Below are 25,597 nucleotides of genomic sequence, written 5' to 3'. Positions count from 1 at the left end.
CCTCAGAGTTGGAGGCTCCATTTTTTTTTTTTTTTTTTTTTGGTTTTTCGAGACAGGGTTTCTCTGTGTAGCTTTGCGCCTTTCCTGGAGCTCACTTGGTAGCCCAGGCTGGCCTCGAACTCACAGAGATCCGCCTGGCTCTGCCTCCCGAGTGCTGGGATTAAAGGCGTGCGCCACCAACGCCCGGCTGGGGGCTCCATTCTTGTATGACATTCCTTCCACTGTGCCTGCCACACGCCACTGTCAGCTCGGGAACAGTGGCTCTCCCATGCTGGTCCCGACCATCACAGCACCTCGTCTAGCAGTGTGGTCACGTGTCCCAGCTCAGTCACCCTGACTAGTGAATGCTAGACACAATGGCTGCTTCTCCACCTCCCTCCTTTTCTCAGTTTCAACTTGTTAGATTTTAAAATACTGAAAACCCTCCTGGAAGTAAATGGTTATAAAGTCATTAATGACTAGTATGTAATTAACAAGTAATGTAGACAAAGCACATACTTAGAGGGAATTTTATTGTTTGTATTTTATTATGTAATGTGTTATCCCCAGATTCTGTTGAAAATAACACTTCATCATTTTTTAAATTTAGGATGGCTTTTTTATTTTAGGTTGAGAATTTCTTCTGTATGGGATCCCCACTAGCAGTTTTTTTGGCATTGCGTGGCATCCGGCCAGGAAATACTGGAAGTCAAGACCACATTTTACCTAGAGAGATTTGTAATCGCTTACTAAATATTTTTCATCCTACAGACCCAGTGGTGAGTTTTATTGTGAGCTTTCTAGATCCTGAACCTGTTGCTCTGTGAGAAACCTTGCAAGGGGCCATGAACTAACAAGAGAATTCATTTTCTATCTCATTGGAAAGGTTAAATTTTTAACACCGTGTGTTGGTTCATTCAGAGTTGATGAAATAAAATATTAGAGAGGATCTTCTCTTGTAACACCTTACCAAGAACTGGCGAGATAGCTCAGTTCTTAAGAGCTATTGCATAGGACCTGGGTTTGGTTCCCAGATCCACCCACATCAGGTGACTTCACTACCTTCTATAAATCCAACTTCAGGGGAGCCCTCTTCTGGCCTCCATGGGCACTGCACACCCTTGGTGCACATACACATAAATCAATCTTTAAAAAAAAATTATAAAAATAATACCCCTGGACAACAGTACAAGAGACAAGCATCTATTAATTTCAAATCCTAGCCAGTAATAATGCCAATGGCCTAGGAACAGAAGTCTTAAACCCTGCTTTAAAGGCTGGCAAGAGAACTCAGGTAGAGATGCTTGTCGCCATGACTGACAGCCTGAGAGTACTCCCTGGAACCATGTGATGGAAGAGAAAGCAATTCCCACAGGTGTCCAGTATGTCTTGGTGTACATTCACAGCAATAAATCAGGAAATACAGAACCCCTGCTTTAAGTGCTGTTTTACTAAAATGTCCTATGTAATTGAGATGAACCTAACAGATCCTCTTGAAAACATGAAAGGTAAAACCATGCGTTTAGTTGAGTCAAAGGATAAAATACTCATTTTTTTCAATTTTCTACTATATTTGCTTTTTTAAATGTTTTTAAATGTAAACAGTCTAAGATCTTACATCTAGTCGTAAATAGTGAGAGCCAAGAAGAGGTTTTTAGACAAGACAAATACTTTAGGCTGGAGTGTAGCTCAGTTTTCTTAGTTTACTGAAGGAACCTGGTCTGATTCTCTACCACACAGTCGAGTTTTCTTACATCTTGTTAGGGATAACGGTCAGTCTGACGCACACACAGTAAAACTATTTTAAATAATCTGAAATTGGCTTTTATTATATTTGTGTGAAGTCTTTTGAAAGGTCATTGGCTACCACCAAACAAACACTGACTGACAGACTATGTGAATTTTAGAAAGTCCTGTGTGTTTAAGCTATCAACTGCCATGTTAAGAGAAAGCTCCAACTGAAACGGAAGAGCCGAAAGTAAGCTTCTGCCAGGAGGACAGCCTCAGTCTGTCAGAGGCTCAGATGCAGAGTGCAGTAGCTACAGTCTGTACTCTGAGACCAGCATGTCTGTGTGTTCAGGTGTCTCTCTGCACACGTGAATTCTGTCGTCTTTGTACATCTCAAATTTAGCTTTTATGTGTTGGGTTCTGGGATTTGAACCCGCGCTTCCCATGTCCCTAAGCATGTGTCTTGCCACCAAGCTGCACTGTTTTTCTTTAATGCTTTGTGTGGACCTTTGCTAGGCCAAGGTCCTCCTGTAAGACGGCTCTGAGATTCTGTGGCCTAACTAATGGCAAACCGTGACGGTGACACTGTGCCAAGGGCATCTGACGCTGCACCTACGACTGATGACTGGCTCGTTGCTGTAGGCAGCAGCCTTTCGTTGGCTTTCAAGTTAGGCCCTTATTGGAGTCATGTGTTTGAAATCAGGTGTAATAAACAATCTAAATATTAGAGATCGACCTTATGTGCTACGTTTTGGGCTATCATCCACCACTTCAGCTTTGTGAGTCTGACATAAATCTTGTTAGACCATATCAGAATGTGGTAAAACTTAGTCTTTTTCACTGAAAATGAATTAATAGACACCATTAATCAAAACTAACTCCAGTTGTTTTTTTATAATCTCATCATTAAGAATATATAATTAGACAGGCACATATGTTAACAGTGAAAAATATAGAAGCGTATTTAAGCCATTTTTAAAATTCCTGCTCTAAGATTTACTCAGCAGAGCTTTGGGAGTAAACATTTTACTAAAATCCAGCTATTGTGTATTAACGTTGTATTTCTATGCATTTTTAACTATCTAGGCCTACAGATTAGAGCCATTGATTCTGAAACACTACAGCAACATCTCACCGGTCCAGATCCACTGGTACAACACTTCAAATCCTCTACCTTATGAGCATATGAAGCCAAACTTTCTCAACCCAGCAAAAGAACCTACCTCAGTTTCAGAGAGTGAAAGCATCGCCAATATCCCGAGCCCCGTGACCTCCCCAGTCTTATCGCGGCGCCACTATGGAGAATCCATAACTAACATTGGCAAAGCCAGCATACTGGGTAATCTCTCTCATTTCGAGCTGTGAATGGAAGCACTTAAGTTGGGGGGAGTTGGAAATAGGCTGATAGAAAACTTCCAGCTGTCCGTCTCCTGGAATCAGCTTCCCTGCTGACTGAGCAGAAGCTGCGACGTCCTCCACTTACAATGGAGAAGAACAAGAAGCAGTATCCTGTCACTCGCTGTAGTCTTGGCCCCATGACTTGCGGAGGGACCCTAAGAAATGCTCTTGTTTTTATGCTCCCCTCGCCCTTCTGCATTCCGGGAGAACCTCTCCATCAGGACTCTGACGTCTTCTGAAAGTCAAGTCCTTTAGTGCTTTTGCTTCCTAGGGCAACGGCTATCTCATCTCTCTTCAAGTAACTCCTGGTGCCAGCACAGAAATTGGGTATTCCAGTAGCATTCCACTGAGTTTGCCCTTTATTTCTGGCTTAGTGTCCTTTATGCAAATGCCACAAGAGGGCACTATAAGTAGGCCTTACCTGCCACACTTGCTGGCTGTTTGACTTCCTGCCCAGAGGTTATTGAAGCCTTTTTTAGAATAAATTTAGTAAGACGTATGCCTATTATACTAGGTATATGCCCCATGTCAACAGCATGAGTTTTTTGTTAGACATTTTTATTTTGCCATATACTTCTATAATAATGAACATTTGAATACAATACCATCTTAGTTGTATATTCATGTATCTGTATTCCTAGAATTTATACAACTTTATTCTTTTAAACATCGTTCTTACTTAGAAACCTACATAGGAATTGGAATGTTTTTAGGTCCCCACCCTGGAAGAAAATGAGTGGGCTTGGCCCGTCTGCCCGTTGGCTGTAATTGTGGGTGGTGCTCTTCAGTGTGCTGTGAGATGCGTCAGCAGAGTGACTGCCCGTTTTGTGACTTACAGGGGCTGCTAGCATTGGAAAGGGCCTTGGAGGGATGTTGTTCTCGAGATTTGGACGTTCTTCAACATCACAGCCATCTGAGACATCTAAAGACACAGCGGAAGACGAGAAGAAGCCTGTTTCTTCACCCTCCACCACCACCGTGGCAACCCAGACCCTGCCACACAGCAGCTCGGGCTTCCTGGACTCTGCATGTTAGTTCCTACGCTTCTCCTTGAGCTTACCTACCTCTGTAGCTTCCAGAGGGACGGGAGGGCGGGAGTACTGGAGGTCCCCGCTCAGGTCTGAAAAGAATACTTTCTAGTGTCTGTAGAGAGAAGTTACTAGATCATTTTAGCCAGGGCTCTGGAGCACAAGGGTCTAAATTATCAAGCACGAGACAGTCTGTGAGGTGAGGTACTCTAGCTTTTACAAAGTACATTTGTAGTACAATCACCAAGGTTGAAATTCCACATTATCACTGACAGACGTGGCCTGTATCTGGCCTTGAGAGTTTGAAACACTGCTCTGTCCTGCAGCCAAGCACACTCGCATCCAGCTCTGTGAGACCTCCAAAGCTGAGGAAGTTTACTGTGTCCCACTGGGTGTCTTCTATCCCTGCCCAGTTACCTGGCGTACAGTAGGGATTTCACTGAGGGTACATGTCTCAGTAAGATGGAACTTTATCTTTTTCCAGTGGACTTCAATTTTTTTAATCTTACATAGCTGTGAGTCACTAGTCTATCAGTGAACATTACTTGGAAGTGTCCAGTAATCGCACTAAGACCTTGGTATTCCCATTGCTGTCCCATAAGGACATCAAGTTCTGAAGCAGCTGCTCCCTTTCTGCAGCTAGCAGGAGAGATTGGACTGCTCCAGTCATGTGGCGGCCTCATTGCAGTTCCTGGTAGCGTTGTGTGCCTGCTGTGTCCGCCACCCTGAATTTTGAAGGGACCAGCAACCAGGACAAGTCAAGGTGGCCTCCCAGAGGAATGCATGGTTCCTCCACACTCGACCCCCTCCGGAGTGGATTAGCAGTAGGGCTGAGCATTCCTAACTGGGCCAACAGCATTTTTCTTCCTTTTGAGTGCTAAAATTTATATTTGTGAGTCATGGGGACCATGTGTAAACAGATCTTTTTAGACTTCGGTATCTGTATAAAACTCATTTTCCTCTGAGTTCTTACGCTATGGTCCAGTCATTTGTACCTAGAAACATGACTGTGAGTGTATAAACTTTAGTGACATGCAGTTCTGCATAGTCTTGCTGCTGCACAGCGGAGACGCTGACGAACAAGAGGGCCCATCCTGGGGCCAGACTCCCACGGCGACAGTGGCGACTCTCAGAAAAAGGAGTGAACACATACAGAGTCCGAGCAGAGAAAGTGTTTGATTTTGGGTACTTCACTGAACGTGTCTCAAATGGTGGTAGAGAACCAGTTCTTACTACTGTGGTACTCAGCTGGACAGACTCGTCCCACATATTCCCTCAGACCTAGGCCCAGTGTGTGCTCTGCATGCTGCCTACAGTCTGCTGAGCTACGCCCTAGCCGTGGTGTGTCTTGCTTGCATGTAAATGCTTTACCAGTCTTCCACCCTTGGGCTCGACTGTATCAGAGCTAATCATGAGTCTCTATAGTCATCTCTCAGAAGAGAAGGACTGTTAAACTCGGACCTATGACAATCCGATTCTGTCTTATGTCACCCAGCATTTGTCTTAGTGAGTCTTTGACTTGCCTCCATGCATCGCTGTGTCATTCCGATTCTCTGCCGTTAATTGCTGTCTTGCAATCCTGAAACTTCTCTTCCTTCAGTCTTTGTGGAATCTGGCTGTGGTGATTAGGTGACTGAGCTTCCTCCCTCCCTCCCTCCTCCTCACACCGATTGCCTCAGCTCCTCGGGATAGCCTCTCTTCTGACGCCGCTGTCTCTGAGTCTCGTTATCTGGGGGTAAGGAGGACACAGACTGAACTCGTGACCAAGTGCTCTCTTGGAAGACGAAGTGTTGTCGCTCGGCCTCCGCTGTCTTCATCGAGGCGACACCTCTGGTGTGGCTCGCCGTCATTTCTTCCGAAAAGACCAGCTTGATGTAGAGCATTTTATGCTTTCCTCTCTCGGGCCCCTGTGTTTGTAACATGTTGTGAAAGGAAAGGATCTGTTTCCTTCAGGGGTTTTTGTTTGGTTTTGTTTTGTTGCCCTCTAGGTGACTTGAATTAGTGCTAAGTTTGAGGAGTCTCGAGCTATCTACAGATTCTGACATTACACTTGAGAACTGAATTGTGCTCACATTTTCCGTGAAGGAGCTCTTCACGGAAACCGAGGGGTGTGCTTCTTTGTGTGTGTGCTAGGCTTACTCAGCTCATTTGGAAGGTTGCGCTAACGTTTTGGCCATCGCAACAGTGAAGGCCGTTTTGAACTCTCAGCCTTGACTTTACAGCATCTTGTTTGTTTTTTTTCACAGATTTCAGACTTCAAGAATCGTTCTTTTATCTCCCACAACTTCTTTTCCCGGAAAATGTAATGCAGAGTAAAGATGCTAGCCTCGGTATGGTATATGTCAGGGGTGGTGCTCGGCACACTGTGAGAATGGTCTACTTAGAGAGAATGGTCTACTCAGTGCGAACTGGGCTAGCCTCGGGAGGAGCAGCCTCAGGGCTACCACTGCAGACTCTATGTGTGTTTTCTCATCTTCAATGGTAGAGTTCATGACCACTTCAGATGCTAAAAAATACAGCATTAGGCCCCTGTCTGTCCTCCTTATTGTCCTCGAGACCTCGGACATTCGCTCTTCTTTCCTGTCTCTACTTAGATGTAAGAAGGTTTCCCGTACAAAGAACTGCACCGCTCCTGCTTGTTCTGACGTCTGACGTCAGCATTGGGTTGTGGGTCTGCCACAGCTAACAATCATTCCAACACAAACACAGACCGTTCTCCACCTGGGTGGATCCGTTATAAACAGAGATACTGATGCAGAGGTGTTCTCAGCCTTCCTGTCCAGCACACTCCGAATCTATCACTGAGGACTTATCTAACAACTTAGAATTCCTTTACTGACTGATTTCTCATTCTTTCTTCTAGAGTTTCTCTCCCTTTCCTGTTTTTCTTACTAATAGTGAATTTTATCTTCGATGTTAAAAACGTGTTCAGGATTTTCTTTGGTTATTTTAGCCACCTTTAATTTTTCATACATCTTTTTCAATTATCAAAAGCCATATTACTTGATACACTTCCCAAACAGTGTTTGAGTAAAACAAGCTGCGTCTTTTTTTTTTTTTTTTTTTTTTTGCCTCCAGAGCAGGAGTTTATATTGACCTAACTCAGTAAATTGCCTTCAAGAAGTTACCTTACATAAGAATTCCAGTTATATAGCCAAACATTTCCTTAAAAAGTAACGTAATTGGGCTGGAGAAATAGCTCAGTCAGGAAAATCCTCGTAAGAGAACCTGAGTTCAAGCCTCAGAACCCACTCTTTACAAGCTGGGCACAGCTTTTACTGCAGTTCTGGGGGGGGGCGGAGATGGCTGACTCCCTGGGCCCTTCCTGCCAGCCTGGCCTCGTTGACACGCTCCGAGCCAGCGAGAGGTGCTGTGTGAAGACCCCCACAGAAAAGGACAGCACTTAAGGAGTGACTCCCAGTGTCACCCTCCGGCCTGGGTGCACATGCACCTGTTTTCAGCCACAGCTGCTCTGTTTCTCTCCACCTGCCCAGGAACAAGGTCGGTCTGTCTGTCTGTTTTTTAACAGAATTTGCATTTAGGTATTTGAAGCATAGAAAAAGAAGACAAGGTAATTTTGCTTTCTCCTTCCCCATGATCCCAGACAGCTGGAGGAACTAGGAGCATCCATCCCCCGTGTTGTCCTAACAAGTCTTGGTATGATCATACCGAGACAGCGGTCCATCTGCGTCTGAACCTGTTTGGCCAAGAGCATATTGTCCAGCAGCACATGGTGCTGCCATGTAGAATCTCTCTCCCTGGGAGAGGCTGTGAGCCACATAACAGGAAGAGAGGAGAGGGAGCACAAACCCTCTATTTCCGCCCTGATCCTCCCACAAAGACAGCAAGATGTGCAGGAACTGCACTAAGGACACGAAGTTGTGAGGCCAGAACAGGTTTGTGGGGAAGCTGGCCACCTAATTTGCATTTTGATGCCTCTAACCCAAGCCCAGTGATAGTGGAAAAGCACAGATGAAGCCAGTGTAGGTAACAACATAACCGATGTCCCCAAAAGTGACAAGATTGACAAGGGCCCATAATAAAATAGAGTAACCACTTTATGAAAGCAGCGTTTTAGGACAGTGGTAGCATGGCAGTGGTGGCACACTCCTTTAATCTTGGGAGGCAGAGGCAGGTGGATCTCTGTGAGTTCCAGGACAGCCTGGTCTACAAAGCAAGTTCCAGGACAGCCAGAGCTACACAGAGAAACCCTATTTCAAAAAAATAAAAATCAGGACCTTAAAACCAGAGTGGAGCCAAATAATTCCTGGAGCAGGAAATCTGTGCCTTTGATCTGAACGTGTAGTGAAGAGTTTGGGACTAAAAAGGATCGTGCAGCAGCATTTGAGGTGGAACCCTCCCAGATCGAACACTTGCCTCTTCTCTTTCTCTGTAACCTACTTCATCTTGACTCCACCTATCACGGTGGAGAATTCAGTTTTCTCATTCCTATTCTGGTCTGGGGTGAGTGAGTGCCTACAAATCTCACGTGAAGGCCCATGGAGTACAAAAATACAGGATTAGAGCATTCTTTCCTAAATCCACATGGATTTCAGCAATTTCTGACATTGTGGATTAGTTTTATTTTATTAAGTGAAAAATTTAGAGTTAAAAGAACTTTGTGAAAGTTCTATGTCGGTATTTTATACAAGTATTTTATAGGCTAGAAGGCATTTCACCTCTTAAGTATAAATCTTCTCTGAGCGGATATATAGATAAATTTACAAATCAGAAAATTATATCTGAAAGGTAACTACTATATGTTTATGTATTGTCAACCACTGTTACCACAAAACAAGCCCTGTTTAAGATTAGCATTAGGAGCTGGTGGGGGGGTGGGGCACACCTTTAATCCCAGCACTCGGGAGGCAGAGTTCTGTGTTTGAGGCCAGCCTGGTCTACAGAATGAGTTCCAGGACAGCCAGGGCTACACAGAGAAACCCTGTCTCAAAAAAATCAATGACAGCAACAACAAAAAAATAGCATTACCAAACATTTATTTAAAATTATTTTCTAGAGTGGTAAGATTTCTTATGTGTGACTGCCACATTCCCAATATAAAGCAAAACCTAGTTTTTTTCTCCAGCCTTCTTTGTTTTTGTTACTTTTTACTGTTGACATCCTTTGGCACTGAACAGAGATGTTAATAAGTATCTGGTAGTGACCTGGGTGTTTTTGTTTGTAAGACAGATCAAAGTATTATATGGCTCATGAACAGTTTTAAAAGAGACCCTGAATATAATAATGCCATTTTTTTGTTGTTGTTTTTTGTTTTTTGTTTTTCCGAGACAGTTTCTCTGTAACTTTGGTGTCTATCCTGGATCTCGCTCAGTAGACCAGCCTGGCCTCGAACTCACAGAGATCCGCCTGCCTCTGCCTCCCGAGTGCTGGGATTAAAGGCGTGCGCCACCACCGCCCGGCATAATGCCATTTTTTAAAGTACATATTGTGTGTATATGCAAGTAAGTGATGTGTATATACATGAGACAGAGCATACCTTGTGGAGTTGCTTCTCTCGTTCACCCTTTTCATGGATTCCAGGAAGCAAACCTAGGTTGCCAGGCTTATGCCATCCCTCCAGCACTCGTGATATCATTTTCCCAGTGTGTTATCTCCGAGGGTCCATTACGTTAGCCCGTTAAGATTTGACAAGAGCCTGATCTGTGCATTTCTCTCCACTATTGCAAGGACTGTTGGTGGGTTTTGGAAAGGCTTAATTGGGTGCACGGAATTGTTTGAGGGCAGGAAATTATAGGGAAAGCCCTTCCTCCTGCAGGATATTCCCGCAGTTTAATTTATCCCACCACATAGTGGGTTCTTTTGAGTGCTTGAATGTCGAATGTCAAATGTCACAGGCACAGGCTAGACCCTGCTAAATAGATGCAGTTGATATATGTGTGGCGGCTGGCTGCCTCTAAGGAATTCAGCCTAGTGGGGAAGAACACTGTTGTAAGATAATAATAATAATAATAATAATAATAATAATAATAATAATAATAATAATTAAATTTTTTTTAAAAAAAATGGTTGTTGTGGAACATTTCCCCACAGAACATGTCCCCAATGAGGGGGCATCAGGTGACCTCCCCACTTCCCCGGGGATGCAGGAAATTCTTCAAAGAAGAGAGATAAGAAATAGTCTTCTAATGCCAGAAATAGGCCATGATAGCAAGTGAATTTTTGTTGTTTCCTTTCCTTATTATCCTTTGCTGACTGGAGCAATGGGACAGAGCCCACTTGTAGAACCCTAACAGCTTCGGCTTTTTTACTGCCCCATAAATTTAGAGTGAAGAGGGTAACCATTTAAAACTCATTTCCGTTCCCTAGATTTCCCCCCAGCTGTCTGCGGCCTGCACCAAACACACTGTAATCTTCATGGAACTCTTGTCTTTTCAGTGGAGCTGGAGCACAGGATTGACTTTGAACTCCGAGAAGGCCTGGTGGAGAGCCGCTATTGGTCGGCCGTCACGTCACACACCGCCTACTGGTCATCCTTGGACGTCGCTCTGTTCCTCCTGACATTCATGTACAAACATGAGCATGATGATGATGCGAAGCCCAGCCTAGATCCAATCTGAACTCTCAAAGGACATGAATGGCCCAAAACTTGTTTTTCTGTTAAAATGTGTCAAGATATGGAGATATCAAGGTTCCAGTTTTGTTTAGGGCAAGAAATACTTTAATTTAAAAGCACCTTATTTTATTTTTAAAAGAGAACAAAAACACATTTTCAGTTCTAAAGAAGTTCTTTACTGTTTCTATAATTTTGATTATGAGTCTAGCCAAGCCCCTGCAGAGAATCACAGGCATGGAAGTGTGGAGGGTCTAGGAGAGCTGCGTGAAGGCAGCCATCACAGTCTAGTTCTCCAGGAGTCTAATGTAATGTATCAATCTAAGGATGTTGTAACTCTAAGGTGGTCAGAGTCCAGTACGTTCTGTGAAGACTACAGGTGGCATCATGGTTTTTGATTCTGTGAAGGCTTCCATGTCCACAGTTCCTTTGAAAGAAGAATATAACAAATTAAAAAAGTTCTAAATCTAACTTGTTTAAAAAAAAAAAAACTAATGCTAGAAAGCAATATTTGAACTACTGTACTTATAATTTATTGTCTCTAGTTAGTTCAGTGTATGAAACATTACATTTTTAATGTTTCTTTTGAGCCACATTCATTTTGTATCATGTTGAGGCCCCTTTTTCTCAAAATCCATCTTTGTACCTTCAGATGACCAGATGATGCTGTGGCATACTTTCAGGTTTTTGGGGGTTTTTTGTTTTTGTCTTTGTTTCGTTTTTCATTAAAAACATGGTTTCACACAGCACTAGTTCAATTTTTTTTTTAATTTATTTTTTTATGATGTCACATGTACCTCGGAGAAAGCTGAAAGTTGCCAGCACAGGGACTCCACAGTGGGTTATGCATTAGCTGTGTTGGGAAATTAGAACACACCTTTGGGCTAGAGACCATGAGGACCTGACAGATATAAACAGCCGTGTGCCAAACGGCTAACACATGTGAAGGATGGGATGCCACCAACGTGTAGTATTTACAGCTCTAAGGAAAACATGGAGACTTGGGCCCAGTCCACGGACACTGAGGCACCGGAGGGTTTTCTGGGCTATAATTGTTTCCACAGTGCTTTTCTCTGAAGTGTGCACTCAGCGACCTATGTAGAAGCTTCCTGAGGTAAGTGAACACATGCTACCATGTCACATGTTTATATACTGAGGCACCAATATTTGAAGTGCCTTGCATTCGATTACACAGCAAATCAAGAGCGTTTGCATTGAAGCCAGGCCATACCCTTTTCTGTGCTTCCTAACGACTTTGCCCCCATGTGACCCTGAGTAGTCTGCGGTTAGTAAGCTGGAGAATGACTGAAGCCCAGCGTTAACCTCCAGATACATTCTGGACTCCGACAGAAGAGGGGTTCACTTAAGGCAGCAGGAGCTGTCCTTGCCATGGCCAACACTGGCTTCTGGGTGGCTCTCCCTAGGTTCCACTCAAGGTGCTCTTTCTCATGGAAGGGATTTTGTAGCTGCTGGGAGCAGAGCCAGTGAGCCCACATCCGCCCTGCTCTTTTCTCTGCAGGGTGGCAGAGCCCAGGGCTTGGTGGCTGTTACTCCTGGTCCTCAGTACTGTCGGTTCCTCGCTGCCCTTGAATCTGCTCCGCATTCAGCAATTCCTTCTAGAATTCCAAGGCTGCGTGACCAAGTTTGTGGCTCACAAAAACCCTTCCTGCGAAGGCTTTTGATGAATCTTAGCGGAGCTGAGGCATCTTTCATATTTGGAGATTCCTATGAATGCAGGTCATTAGCCTATTTATTTAGCAGGTCTCATTTAATTCTCAGGAAAGTTAAGCCCATATCGTATAGCTATCGTTAAAGGTGGTTGAGTATGTGTTGGATATCAACTGAAAAGTTGGATTTCGTAAGCAAAGGAGTATGTCTGCTTGCTTTTCCTCACACCGCAAAGCTGTTGAATTTCACTGTTTGAGTTTATGTCATCTCTTGGAAAGAACAGCATTCAAAGCTCCCTTTCAATGAAAAGTCGATGTTCTCCACCTCTGGACAGCTGTTTCCAGCTCATAATTTCATCAGTGCCAATGGAGAGTTTAGCTCTTGTCTCTCCATCTCTGCATGTAATCATTGGATATGCTGTATATACTAAAGTAATATACAGAGTATGTGTAATTCCTACTTGATTTAGAAACTAAGTCAGTTTCTAAGTAACAGTTTGCAATTTTACTCCAGCAAGTACTAAATTGGCCCCCAAAAGTCCTGATTTTGATACTAATTAAAATTCTATTCTCTATCCTGTGTTCATATTGAGTCTTTTGAGTATTGATCATACCAACTTTAACCCAGTTAGGTTGGATAAGGAGAATGTTTGGAGTTCAATCTTATTTTTCCTTTAAAATTGGCCTTTCTAAGGCTTTTTATTCATAACTTTATTTTTAGCAGTAATTGCACTTTTCTTACAATCCAATCTTAACTACATTTTAGGACATAATTACAAAATAATGCTGACTCTCCAAGCCTTGAAAATCTTAGGCTTTTCACTCTATCAGAAAGTAAGCTTTTGGGCTGGAAAGATGGTTCAGTGGTTAAGAGCATTGGCTGCTCTTCCAGAGGACCAGAGTCCAACACTTACATGGCAGCTCACAGCTGTCTGTAACTCCAGTTCCAGGGGATACAACACCATCACAGACATACATGCAGGTAAAACACCAATGTATATAAAATTAAAAGTAAATAATTTTTTTTCAAATTAAAAAAAAATTAGCTTTTGTGCTTGTTTCAAAGACCTCGGACCCAGAAATTCTCATCAGTCTCTTTCTCTGTGCTATGTCCTCATTGGCAAAACCACCCTTATCTGTGAGCATTTAACACCATAGCCAAATGAGGCCTGGTAGTGTGCATCTGTAATCCCAACACATGGGAAGCCGAGGCAGAAGGACTGCTATGAGTTTGAGGTTACCCTGGGCTAAAGGTAGGTTAAAGTGGGGCCTGGTAGAGTTGTAACTCAACTAGTAAAGTGTTTGCCAAGCATGCATGAAGTATTGGTTTTAATCCCTGTCAACACCCAAACCCAGAGCACACCTATAATGCCAGCACTTGGGAAGTAGAGGCAAAGAAGACCCTGATTCAGCTGTCCTCTGCTGCATAGTGAGTTTGAAGCAAGCCTGGGCTGCGGTACACAAACCAGTGACGTGGGAAAGAAATCATGAGCCAGTGAGATGGCGCAGGGGCTAAAAACACCTGCTGCCAAACCCAGTGGCCTGGGTTCGGTTCCCAGAACCCATGTAGTGGGAGAGATCTGGCTCCCGTAGGTTGCCCTCTGCCCTCCATGCACTGATGTCATAGTATGTGCATGCCCTCACACGTGCATTCACACAGTAAATACATAAGGTCTGTGCCATGTCAGCAGCTGCGACACTGTCGTTCCAGCAGTGACACCTGAACCCCATGAGACCAAACAGTTTGGCTGGCACACCTGTTGAAGATAAGTAGTTGGCCCTCCTCATCATCAGTTACTATTTATTTCCTTGGAGTCTAATGAATTAGACATTTCAAAATTTGAGAAACTGACCAAAAGATCTTTAAAAATGTTTTGAGTTTTTGAATCTTCAACTATTTATGGAAACAAGCCAAAGAACGATGAGATGTTAGTAACAGTCAAGGCAAAGCTGAAAACAATAATGTACCAATAGTGTCTGGAAAAAAGAACCTACCAAACTGAGTGTGGAAGAGTTGTGGTCTGTTGGTTCTCGTTTCAGATCTTGTGTCCCTACTCGGTTGCCATCCTGACCCCTGGCTTCTGCCAGGAACTGGTGGCGCTCAGACTGAATTTGAACCATGAAACTCACATTGCTCCTGACCCCTGTGATGCTAGCACCTGCTAGATTAGCACAACCCCTGAGAACCCCCGAGTATTGTGGTGGTGACCCGAGAGTGTACATCCTGTCTTGGTCGTCGGTGAATATTTTCAAAGAACCCTCAAATTTCACAGTCTGTGTAGAGTTTGTGAAATTTCTTTGTATTTGTTTTATGTCTACAAGCGTTGCGCTTGCGTGTGCAAAACCACCACCTGTGTGCCTGGTGTCAGCAGAGATCAGAAAAGGGTGCTGAATCCCCTGGAACTGGAGTTACAGATGGTTGTGAGCCACCATGTGGTCGCTGGGACCTGAAACCAGGCCCTCTGCAAGAGCAGCCGGAGCTCTTAACCACTTGGCCATCGCTCCGGCCCCGCCCCCACCAGATTGTATGGATTTTAGAGTCATCTGTTCCAACCCTGTGAGTTTCATGAAAAGCGGAGGCTGCAGGCTTAGCAGGCCACAGAGTGCAGTGACTGGGGGAAGCAGTCGGGTCTCCAAGGAAAGCTGACTAGAGTGCCAAAGCCAGAGCAGTTAGAAAGGTGGGTTTTCCAAAGCATGGGCTGCGAATGTTCGCATGTCCCGCCAGAAGATAAGGGGGAAGTAGCAAATTCACAAGTTTCTTCAGGCCAAGATGGTGGCACATGCCTTTTGTCAAAGCTCTAGGAAAGCAGGGACAGGTGGATTTCTGTGAGTTCAAAGCCAGTCTGGTCTCCATAGAGAGTTTAGGCCAGCCAGAGGGGAAATCTTTCTTAGGAGGATGTAGGGAGTCTGCTGTGTTGAGTGCATTTCACACCTGCCAGGTGCTGCTGGAGGGGGAGGGGAGGGGTGCAAACCTAGCTAACACGACTTGTTCTCTAGCTGGGGAAGTAAACCCTGGTCACAGGTAATTCCATCATCCTGCGGTTTCGTCCTCGTCTGGAACCTTCATCTTACAAGGCAATGCTTCCACCCTGCTCAGGTTATGTGTTTAATAAGGAACAGGACCTCCTGTCCTGTTTTGTACCAATCTGCCTGTTTTAAAAAGCTAATAGGAAATTCTGAGGGTAGAAAGTGGCTTCATGTTTGTGGGGTGCACACCCCTCTTAGGCATTGCTTATAACAAGATATTAGCTGAACCATCCATAACTTGTATCTGGAGTTGATCCATCCCTTTTCCTTCAAGTCTCATGAGAGAGTCCGAACATATCCAAAGAGACTGCCTTGCATGTCTGAGACTCCTAATACCCAGGGGCAGGGGACACAAAACCCAGGAAGACATTCATTAGTTTTCCTTTCTGTTGACACATGCAGACGTGATAAGGAAGGAAGCAAATGCAACAGGATTGGCATTTGCCCCTCCGTTCTTCCCGTCTCGTTTACTTTGACTCCATCCATCCAATAAAAGTTAACTCATGCACCTTAAGCACTGTATTTTTGGAGACCAGGAGGAACATTTTTGCTGACGATGCATGTGCTTCCCAAAATAGTCTCTTGTAGATTGCTAGCATGAACTCTTCCTCTGCTTTTGTTTGAACAAGGGTGGGTCCCTGCCTAGCATTATCTCTCACCCTGTGGCTTTTCATTTATATGTACCGGAGTGCAGCTTACTTCCTCCCCACCCTGAAGTTCTCAGGATATGTTGGTAGATAGCCCTTAGGAAGATTACTAATGCCTGACCAGAATTCCGTCTGGGTAAGATAAAAAGCAGATGTGGTCCTCAGCCCGGGGAAGACTGGTCTCAGGGTCATCTGCGGGCACCAACCACTACAGATTCTCAGGGGTCGTGAATAGTGTGTTAGAGAGTCTACACTGAGCCTGAGCATCTCCTAGTTTACTTGGAATATATAATGTAAGGTATATGCTTTGCAAACAGCTGTATTTAGGAAATTTAAAAAAGTGTGTTGATGTTCATTCAGTACTGATACATTTTCAGTTGTTCCCATCCCCACTTGGTGGATCCATGGCACTACAGAAGGTGACCAAGCATTGGTACATCACCTTTAGCGCTGTCTCCTGGAGGACATGGACTGTCTAACAGCATCGCTCATAACGTCCCTTGATGATGGCCACACCCTCTGCCTCATCATGGCCTCTGAAAACAGTAACTGATCCCACAGAACTTCATGAAAGAAAGTTAACCCTGTTCTGGTCCTCAGCCTGCCACAGTAAGCCCGCTCTGTGGTAGAGTCTTGAGGAAGGCTTCCTTTCCCTTGTTCTGCATTGTGACTAGACAAGGCAGGCAAGTTTTCTGACCCTTCAGTTTTTTTTTTTTTTTTTTTTTTTTTTTTTTTTTTTTTTTTTTTTTTTTTTTTGGTTTTCCGAGACAGGGTTTCTCTTGTGTAGCTTTGCGCCTTTCCTGGATCTCACTTGGTAGCCCAGGCTGGCCTCGAACTCACAGAGATCCGCCTGGCTCTGCCTCCCGAGTGCTGGGATTAAAGGCGTGCGCCACCACCGCCCGGCCTGACCCTTCAGTTTTGTTAAAGCATCCGTGGTTCCTATTTATATTTATCTCTTCAGTAATCAACTTGGATGGCATTAAACCATTTATGTCAATGTCTGGTTCTGCCTTTTCTCAACCAGAATTTAGTTGATACATTTATGAAAATTGAAGGAGAGTAGAATCTGCTTATAAGCTATGGTTACTACATCCTATTCTACTAGATATGGTGGCCGCCATGTTCCTCTACATCGGATGAAAAAGTCTACATATGACACATTCTGTTCTTACAGAGTTCAGTGCAGTCATAACTTCAAGGATAATAGTTCTCCAGTTTGAGGAGAACCCAAAAACCTGTGCAGACTGGAACCGACTGCTGCCATGTTCTCCCTCACTTGCCCTCTGGTTGGTGCCATGGTGACTAAATGTGCTGTTTAAGTATAGCTTGTTTTCAGTCTGAATTTTAATACTGAATAAAAGTAGCATGTGTTTTGGATTTGGAAAGTAATATGGGCAAGGGACAGAGAGTAAGCATGATCCAGGAGAGTCGCCGAGAAGCAACATCGTCACATGGGTCTGACCACAGCATCCTCCACCTGAATGAGCATTGATCACTTAGAGCTACATCAGGCCAACTTAAGCACTGTCTCACCCTCCACCGACTGTCCTCACTGACCTGTTCCTGTCCTAGCAAACCAACCATTCCCATTGTTACAGTGGCTACTGTTCCTGTCTGCCAGGCGTCGTGCCTCTACCTCCTTGTGGTCCCTTTCCCCGCTGTGTGACACTCTGCACAAGTCCTGCTCACTCAGCTCTGTCAGGAACCAAGAAAGTCTGCCAGGGTGGTGGCACATGCCTGTCACTCCAGGACTGGAGAAGCTAGGGCAGGAAAGAACAGTCTGAGTTCTGAGTCAGTGTGGACAACACAAGGAGCTTCCATATCCCACCCCCCAGTTCAAATTGTGTCCAAGTGTGAGCCCCATGTAAACCACGGCCACTGTGCCATGGCCTAAGGAAGCGTTCATGACTCGGGACAGACTTCATTTCCTACCCCACGAGCCGTGCTGATGAGATAAACGCATGACCCAAAGTAGAGGGCGAGGGGGTTTTGTGGAATTGTATTTGCCAGCCTCAAAATGCAGATAATCTACTGTAGCTATTAGGCATAATCCCAATGGCATCTGGTATCCTTGTATGACAGGTCATGTCAATCTTCCATGGAAAAGTGAAGCCTGCATGGTCAAGCTCATGGGGGAGCCAAAGCCATTTTTATTTCTTTTGAGAACTCTGTTCAGATCCATAGCCCATTTTTCAATTGGGACATTTGTATTCTTGGCTCTTTGTATTTTGAATTCTTTGTGAGTTCTGAATATTAGTTCCCTGTCAGATGCATAGCTGGCAAAGATTCCCTTTCTGTGGGCTTCCTCTTCACTCCATTGATTATTTTGCTGTGCAAAAGCTCCTTTTTTTTTTTTTTATTGGAGACCTATTCATAAAACTCTTCCAACTGTTGTTAAGTGAAGCTGTCTCTTTGATACCAAAGAGTTAAAATTAACATTATCTCATGGAAAATAACCCCCACATCCCTACTGGAAATTGTCATTGGGGATATGTCTCTTGAAGCCTTTGTCTTCTGAAGTGGGTGAAGTGAAACCCTGCTTTTGAAGCCACATTGACACTGTGTTCAGAAATTGCATTGGCTTGGCTTGCCTTGGCTTTGGTTCTAAGTGCATGGCTCCTCCCCCAGCGCCTGTGATCCTTTCAGTGTGTACAGCATCTTAACAGTATTACCTAGGAGTTAACGGCTCAGGAAAGAGCTGTCTATGCCACCTCAGCCTAAGCACTCTGTGTTCAGTATGAAATTTTTTCCAGAATTTAGATCCTACAATGGTTCAATTCTCTAACATGCATTTTCTACATATAATTTTTGTGTGTGTGTGTGTGTGTGTGTATTACTAATAGACCCAGTTTCTCAGTTATGCAGAAGTCTCTAAAGATTATAAATTTTAAATTAGAAATTGTCAAGAGGAACCTTGGCAGCCTTGATGGCTCTGTGAGTAAAGGGTCTTGCTGCCAACCTGACTACCTGAGTTCTGTTGCCCAGAAGCCATATGAAGGAGAGAACTGACTCCTACAAGTTGTCCTCTGACCTCCATGCTTGAGCTATAGCATGTCACATGTGTGTGAACATATGTACACACACTTTAAAAATGTGGAGGGAAAAGAAACCAAAATTCCTTTTATTTAAATCATGTTCTCTGAGAAGCTCAATACACTTAGATTTCAATTTATCTGAGCCTTGCTGAGTTTGCAACATGGTATGTAAGAAGACAGAAGATAGCCCCCAAGACTCAAAGACACAATCATGTTTAGAAAAAGGATCCCCATTGTGCTGGTTGGTTTTTGACAACTTGACACAAGCTAAAGTCATTGAGAAGAGAGAACCTCAATTGAGAAAATGCCTCCATCTGATTGGCCTTGTTTGTTTGTTTTGGTTTTTGTTCTTAATTAATGATTGATGTGGAAGGGAAGGAAGGCCTATCCCAGAGTGGGCAGTGCCACCCCTGGGAAGGTGGCCCTTGGAGTCACTAGAAGGGTAGCTAAACTTGAGCCTGAGAGCAGGCCAGTAAGCAGTGTTCCTCCATGGCCTCTGCTTTTGAGTTCCTGCCTTGAGTCTCTGCCCAATTCCCTTGATGATAGATTATACTGTAAGATGAAACAAACCCTTTCTTCCCAAGATGCTTGACTTCATGGTGTTTATCAAAGCAATATGAACTTAAGACACCTTTTTAACTTGGTTGAGATAGGTTCTGTCAATTAATAATATAAGGAAAATCATGAAATCTATGCAGATGCTGTCTGGACACCACCTGCCTTCTGCCTACCCTGTTTTAATAGTTTCTATTTGCTGATGGTCTTGCCTTAGCTGTCATGAACATCTTATGTTTGGGTGTTTAGTAATTTGAGCTATGGTGTCTCCATCATGGTGGGAATAAAGGGAACTCGAGAAGCAGCACCCTCCCACCATCTCTCTCTCCAGCAAGCCAGGGAGACCATCAGACTGAACAACCACCTCATTCACAGCTCATCGTTATCCTTTTACTGGCTACATTGTGCAGCCTTGTCTTTGCCTTGATGATTAAACATTCCATATGCCTTTAATTTACTTAGAACTTGCTCCTGAGTTTTTGCTTTTGGCCTTTGTCCTACTTTTTGGTTGCACTAAACAAGGGAAGCATTCATCACTTCACTGTCCAGATTCTTGTATAGCATTCAAGTTTAGAACACAGGGTCTTTTGTTGCAGAAAAAGAAAATGAGCTAAAGAATGTTCTTAAGCATGTGATAGCAGAAGACATGTTACCTGGGAATGTCTACCACACTGCTACGCATTTATAAGAAGTTTCAATTGACTCTCCAGTGCGCATGTCTCTGAGAAAGTATTGCTGAAGCAAGAAGATGAATACAATAATTGTTTTGAAATTGTCATCCAAAAATACCCTCATTTGTATGTCAACACATACTTGAGTCCTAAATAGTTCAGTAACTAAGGCAGGCTCTCAGCCCCTGCCAGTAACTCAACTGGGTCATGGTGGAAGGTGCCCAGTTTATCAAGCTTTGGCTGACCTTTATGGAGTGGCCATTTGCCAGAGAAGATAGCTTTTCAGTCCATTAGATTACTAAAGATAAGATTCCTCCAGCTGGAACTTGTGTGTCCAGGTATGCAACTGGATGTTGCCCCAGATCCTCGTGTTCCCTAATCAACCAACAAGCTCTTCTTCCTCCATGTACGCTCTTGCCAAGGCCTCCTAGGCACCAACCCACTAGAGAACTTAGACCTGCAACACATCTGAAGAGTGTCATCCTAAAACCTTTGGAGACACAAATACCAGAGAAAGCAGCGTCACATTCAAGAAGTCACTAACCCAAGTACTGTGGTCAGTAAATTTCCAGGCATGACCAAACCCACTGCAAAACCAAAAAGGACATCTGGGAAGAGACTCAAAACCTTGGGTGTTATTGTGCAACATTCAAGCCAGCTGACAAGAACTCCGGAGTATTGGCTGGACTCATAATGGTGGCTACAGAGCGTCACATATAAAATTAACTGTAGATTGCTCGTGTGTGGCCAGCTTTTTTAGCAGGAAGTTTTAACCCTTGGCGGGTTTTTTTTCATTTGCATAAAATCTATCTTTGAAGTATTACCAAATAGGCATAAGACTGCACTAGGATTTTCTGTGATGTTTTCATTGGAGCATTAGCTTGATCTGCCATGATTAGTTCCTAAAAGATAATAATAAGGAAGGCCTTATAATCACAAAGAAGATGTGACTCCAAAGATACAAAGAAAAAAAGAAAGCTTTTGTTGATAAGTCTTAGACAATAGTTATCTCCCTAAATTATTAGTGAGATGCTATCCCAATAAAAATATATCGATTGGTTTGAACCCAAACTGTTCTTTGAATCATAGTTTTATGAAGGTAAACAAGAGGCTGGAGAGACCACTCAGCAGTTAAGAACACTGATTGTACTGCTAGGAGACCCGGGTTCGATTCCCAGCACCCACATGGTGGCTCACAACCATCTGTAACTCCAGTCCCGGAGAATCCCAATGCCCTCGTTTGGCCTCTAGAGGCACCAGGCACTCATGTGGTGCACAGGCATGCATACAGGCAAAATGACCATACAAAAAAAGAAAACTCAGGAAGCCAGAGTGTCTGCTTTCTAACCCAGAAATTCTATTTCTGTAAAGTTCAAATATTCTCAAATCCTTCAAATATTCTCCTCCATGCTAAGTGACCTGTGTATAAGTAAAAGTCTTGGTGCCCACAATTTAAACCAATGTAAATATCTTAATTAGGATTAAGTAAGTGGCCAGCCGATGGTGGCGCACATCTTTAACCCCAGCACTCAGGAGTCAGAGGCAGGCAGTTCTCTGAGTTTGAGGCCAGCCTGGTCTACAGAACAAGTTCCAGGACAGCCAGGGCTACACAGAGAAACCCTGTCTCAAAAAACAAAACAAAGATTAGGTGATGGTACTTCATTAAGTCAGATAATTATAATTGCCACTTAAAAGGTGAAAAAGGCAGTCCTGTCCCTACACAGTGGAACAATTACTAAGCCATGTGTTTATATGGAAAACCAAAATATACAAGAGCATGTACAGATTTCATAAAGTTTTTAGAATATGCGCCATTTGTAGGAGAGAGGGAGGTAGTAAAAGAAAATACCCCAGAATGATTAAAAGTGAAATTAATTCCACAAATCGTGAGGTGATGGCTGGAAATACGCGCCAGCCAGGCTGCTCTGAGGAAGAACTACAAAGGCTCAACTTAATCCCTTTGGAGAATTTCAGAGGAGAAGATAATCCAGCTGCCATCTGGGCTGTACCTTCCTGTACTCAAGGCACCCCACAAATCAGACAGCCTTATCAATACCTTCGAGCAGACACCCTGTTGAAGCCCAAAGTGGGGGTGGGGGTAGATTTATCCTCTCTAACAGGGAACTCCCAGAGGTTTAAACTAACTCAGTCTGCACATCTTCGTCAATAAAGGGCTTTGTCGTTTTTCTTTTGTTAGTGGACACGACATGACATTGCTCCAGCTCCAGCTCCTAGACTCCAGCAGTCCTCTTCCCTCCAAGCATCTCAAACACCAAAGCATTTGTACCAGACTTAGCTCAATCGAGCTTCTAAAACCCTGCAGTTTGCCTCCACCAAAGAACTTAGAACTTACTCATTAAAATCTGCCAAGGCTTTTGTCTAGCTCGTTTATGAATTGGTTTGCCTCTCCATCTCTTGGTCTATGTTATTTCTGTTGGAATATAGAGTGAAAGGGATACTTCTTATTTCTAATCATTCAGTTGTTGGTCAATCCTTGGTTTTTACTGGGGTGTGGTTACTAAAAGTCAGGCATAGATTATAGTGTCCCCTATAAAGGTAACATAACGGGAAGCTAGCCCAGTCCTCTGTACCAAGAAGAGACCTTGGGACGCTGGAAGCATCACCAAGGTGAGTAGGTATCAACAGATCTTACTGTGACAGGCTCTTCCCTTAGTGTCCCCATGTTCCTAGCAGTTCCCACGATGTACCCACCCCCCTTTAGGGTAGAGAGGGACAGAGAAAGACACTGAACATCAGCCTCTGGCCTTGATACACAGATAACCTCTGGCAACTTAAGTGTTAAAAACTTAAAGCAGCTCTACGTATGCATACAGCTGTGGAACAGTCACTAAGCTATACGGTTCAAGGAAAACCCAGCTGCAGTAAAGAACACACTAATGTCAGCCTTGGGTGCACCCACATACCCGAGTGCACACATATAATGGTGTCTGAGCTGCACATTGGATTCTAAATTTCCACTTCTATTACGTGCTTAAAAATATTCTCATGGGCTGGGCATGGTGGCACACACCTTTAATCCCAGCACTCGGGAGGCAGGGGCAGGCAGATCTCTGTGAGTTCAAGGCCAGCCTGGGCTAGAGTTCCAGGACAGGCTCCAAAGCTACACAGCGAAACCCTGTCTCAAAAAACCAAAAAAAAAGAAAAGAAAAAAAAATTCCCATGGAGCTGGAGAGATGGCTCAGTGATTAAGAGGCTCAGTGGTTAAGAGCACTGGCTACTCTTCTAGAGGTCCTGAGTTCAATTCCCAGCAACCACTTGGTGGCTCACAACCATCCGTAATGAGATCTGGCACCCTCTTCTGGCCTGCAGGGACACATGCAGACAGAACATTGTATACAAAATAGATCTTTAAAAAAAAAAAAAAAAAATTCCCATCAATAAAATTTGTATGCCTTTTCTCTTGTTAATGTGATAACAAATTGTTTATTCACATTATAACTGCCCCTAAACCTAAGATAGCGCATGGGATTTTTTTTCCTCCCTGGCATATTTCCCCTTGTTGAATTTTAGTATTTATTACAGGCTGCTTTCATCATGAACTTTTGGTATGGTATGTCACTTAAGAGTTGATAGAATTTCCTAGTCAGAACATCTGTGGCCAGGGTGTGATTCCTTAGCTTGGGGTGTGTGGGATATTAGGGATGTACAAACTTCCACCTCTCATAGCTGATGTCTTGTCCTCTTCTAAGAACATTGGCAATTAATGTTTACTAGAAAATCATCCATTTCGTGAATGTTTAAAGATATTTTGCTCAGAGCTAAGTGAAAGCGGCTTTTCGAAACCCTTCAGTCTGGCATGGTGGTGCATGCATATAATCCACGCTACTTGTGAGGCCAAGGCTGGAGGAGTGGGGTTTATCAGCTTAGGCAGTGTAGTAAGAGCCTGTTGAGAAAGAAAGGGCGGGGAGGTTGGTCTCCATTTCCCGGCTGTGGTTACTCCATTTCCATGTCCTGTTCTTACTATGTTTGCTTTATCCTTTAAAAACTTCCAGTAGGATCCAGTGAGATGGTTCATCAGGAGAAAGCACTTGCCATGGAAGCCTGATACCCGTGTGCCATCTCCAGAACACAGGGAAGAAGTAGAGAGCCAAATCCTGCATGCTCTCCTATGGTGCACATGTGCATGCACACACACACACACACACACACACACACACACACACACACACACACACACACACGGTTCTACTAACAACAATGACTTAAACTTTTTAAATTGTTTGGGCGTGATGGTACATGCCTTTACTTCCAGCACTTGGGAAGCAGAGGTAGATGGATCTCTGGGTTTGTGGCCAACCTGATCTACAGAGCAAATTTCAGGACAGCCAGAGCTACACAGAGAAACTCTGTCTCAAACAAAAAAGGAATTTTTTAAAATAAGTAAATAAATTTAAAACCATTATGTAGAGGCTGGGACTATATCTCACTGGTAGACCACTTGCCTAAGATGTTTGAGGCCTTGGGTTAGAGGTCTAACACCAAGTACTTAATAGTCTCAAACACCCATCTCCTATGCCAGGGTTCACATAGAAGGTTCAAGAATGTGAGGCATGCACTCTGTCTCTGAGCTGCACCCTCGGCCTCTTTTATAATTTTTAATACCTACTTTATGCATCTCTTCCTTTTACTATATGGGGTGTAATAAAGACAGTTCATTTGTAACAAAGCATTTGAAAAATATTTAAGTAAATTGAAGTGATAGGCCATGTTTATCATGTGCTGTACGAAGAGTTTTTACATATGTGTGGTATGTGGGTGTGTGGCTGTGTTGGCACACATGTGAATGTGGAGGTCCCAAGTTGACACTGGGTGTCGTTCTTGATCTTCCTCCACTTTATTTATTGAGGCAGAGTGGCTTGGGGAACCCACGGCTTCCCAGTTGCAGCTAAGCAGTTTTCTGTGGGGATCCTCAACCCTTCCAAGTGCCGACATTACAGTGCCTGCCGGGCTTCTCTGTGGTTCTGAGGATCTGCACACCAGTTCTCAGGTTTGTGCAAGAAGTACTTTGTACACTGAGCCATCTTCCCAGCCTACAGAATCCTTTTAAAGGTAGAACAGTTCGTTGTAGTGAGGGAAGGTGGGGTGGAATCCTAATTCTGACTCTCTCGTGTATAATTATCAATTTAACTACCTGCATTCTTTAATGTGGGAATTGTTGATAATTTAGCTTTCCTAAGCAACAAACCTAACAGGGTTCTTGTTTATTCCCTTTTTGTTGGCTTCAATTCCTTTTTAAATAGTTTTTTTAATTTTTTAAATTATTTTTATTT

The 25,597-nt window shown here is 43.7% G+C and overlaps 1 protein-coding gene across 8 annotated transcripts in view; it reads left to right on the top strand.

Annotated features, from left to right (window-relative positions):
* Ddhd1 (DDHD domain containing 1) overlaps positions 1–11,450 on the top strand; it is a 74,799-nt gene extending 63,349 nt beyond the window's left edge. For 4 of the 8 annotated variants that reach the window (XM_042284711.2, XM_042284712.2, XM_042284714.2 and 1 more), the window contains 5 exons: positions 609–758; positions 2,794–3,046; positions 3,944–4,135; positions 6,380–6,463; positions 10,530–11,450. In XM_042284711.2, coding sequence (XP_042140645.1) covers positions 609–758; positions 2,794–3,046; positions 3,944–4,135; positions 6,380–6,463; positions 10,530–10,711 — 861 coding nt within the window. In that variant the 3' untranslated portion in view covers positions 10,712–11,450. The remainder of the gene's footprint in view (positions 1–608; positions 759–2,793; positions 3,047–3,943; positions 4,136–6,379; positions 6,464–10,529) is intronic. The other 4 variants (XM_076544840.1, XM_042284716.2, XM_042284713.2 and 1 more) reach the window with 1 other exon arrangement.
* Positions 11,451–25,597: the final 14,147 nt, after the last annotated feature.

This window comes from Peromyscus maniculatus, chromosome 9 (genome assembly GCF_049852395.1).
Source record: "Peromyscus maniculatus bairdii isolate BWxNUB_F1_BW_parent chromosome 9, HU_Pman_BW_mat_3.1, whole genome shotgun sequence".
NCBI classification, from domain to species: domain Eukaryota; kingdom Metazoa; phylum Chordata; class Mammalia; order Rodentia; family Cricetidae; genus Peromyscus; species Peromyscus maniculatus.
The sequence above is the reverse complement of the archived record's forward strand: the minus strand, read 5'-3'. Positions and strand labels throughout refer to the sequence as shown.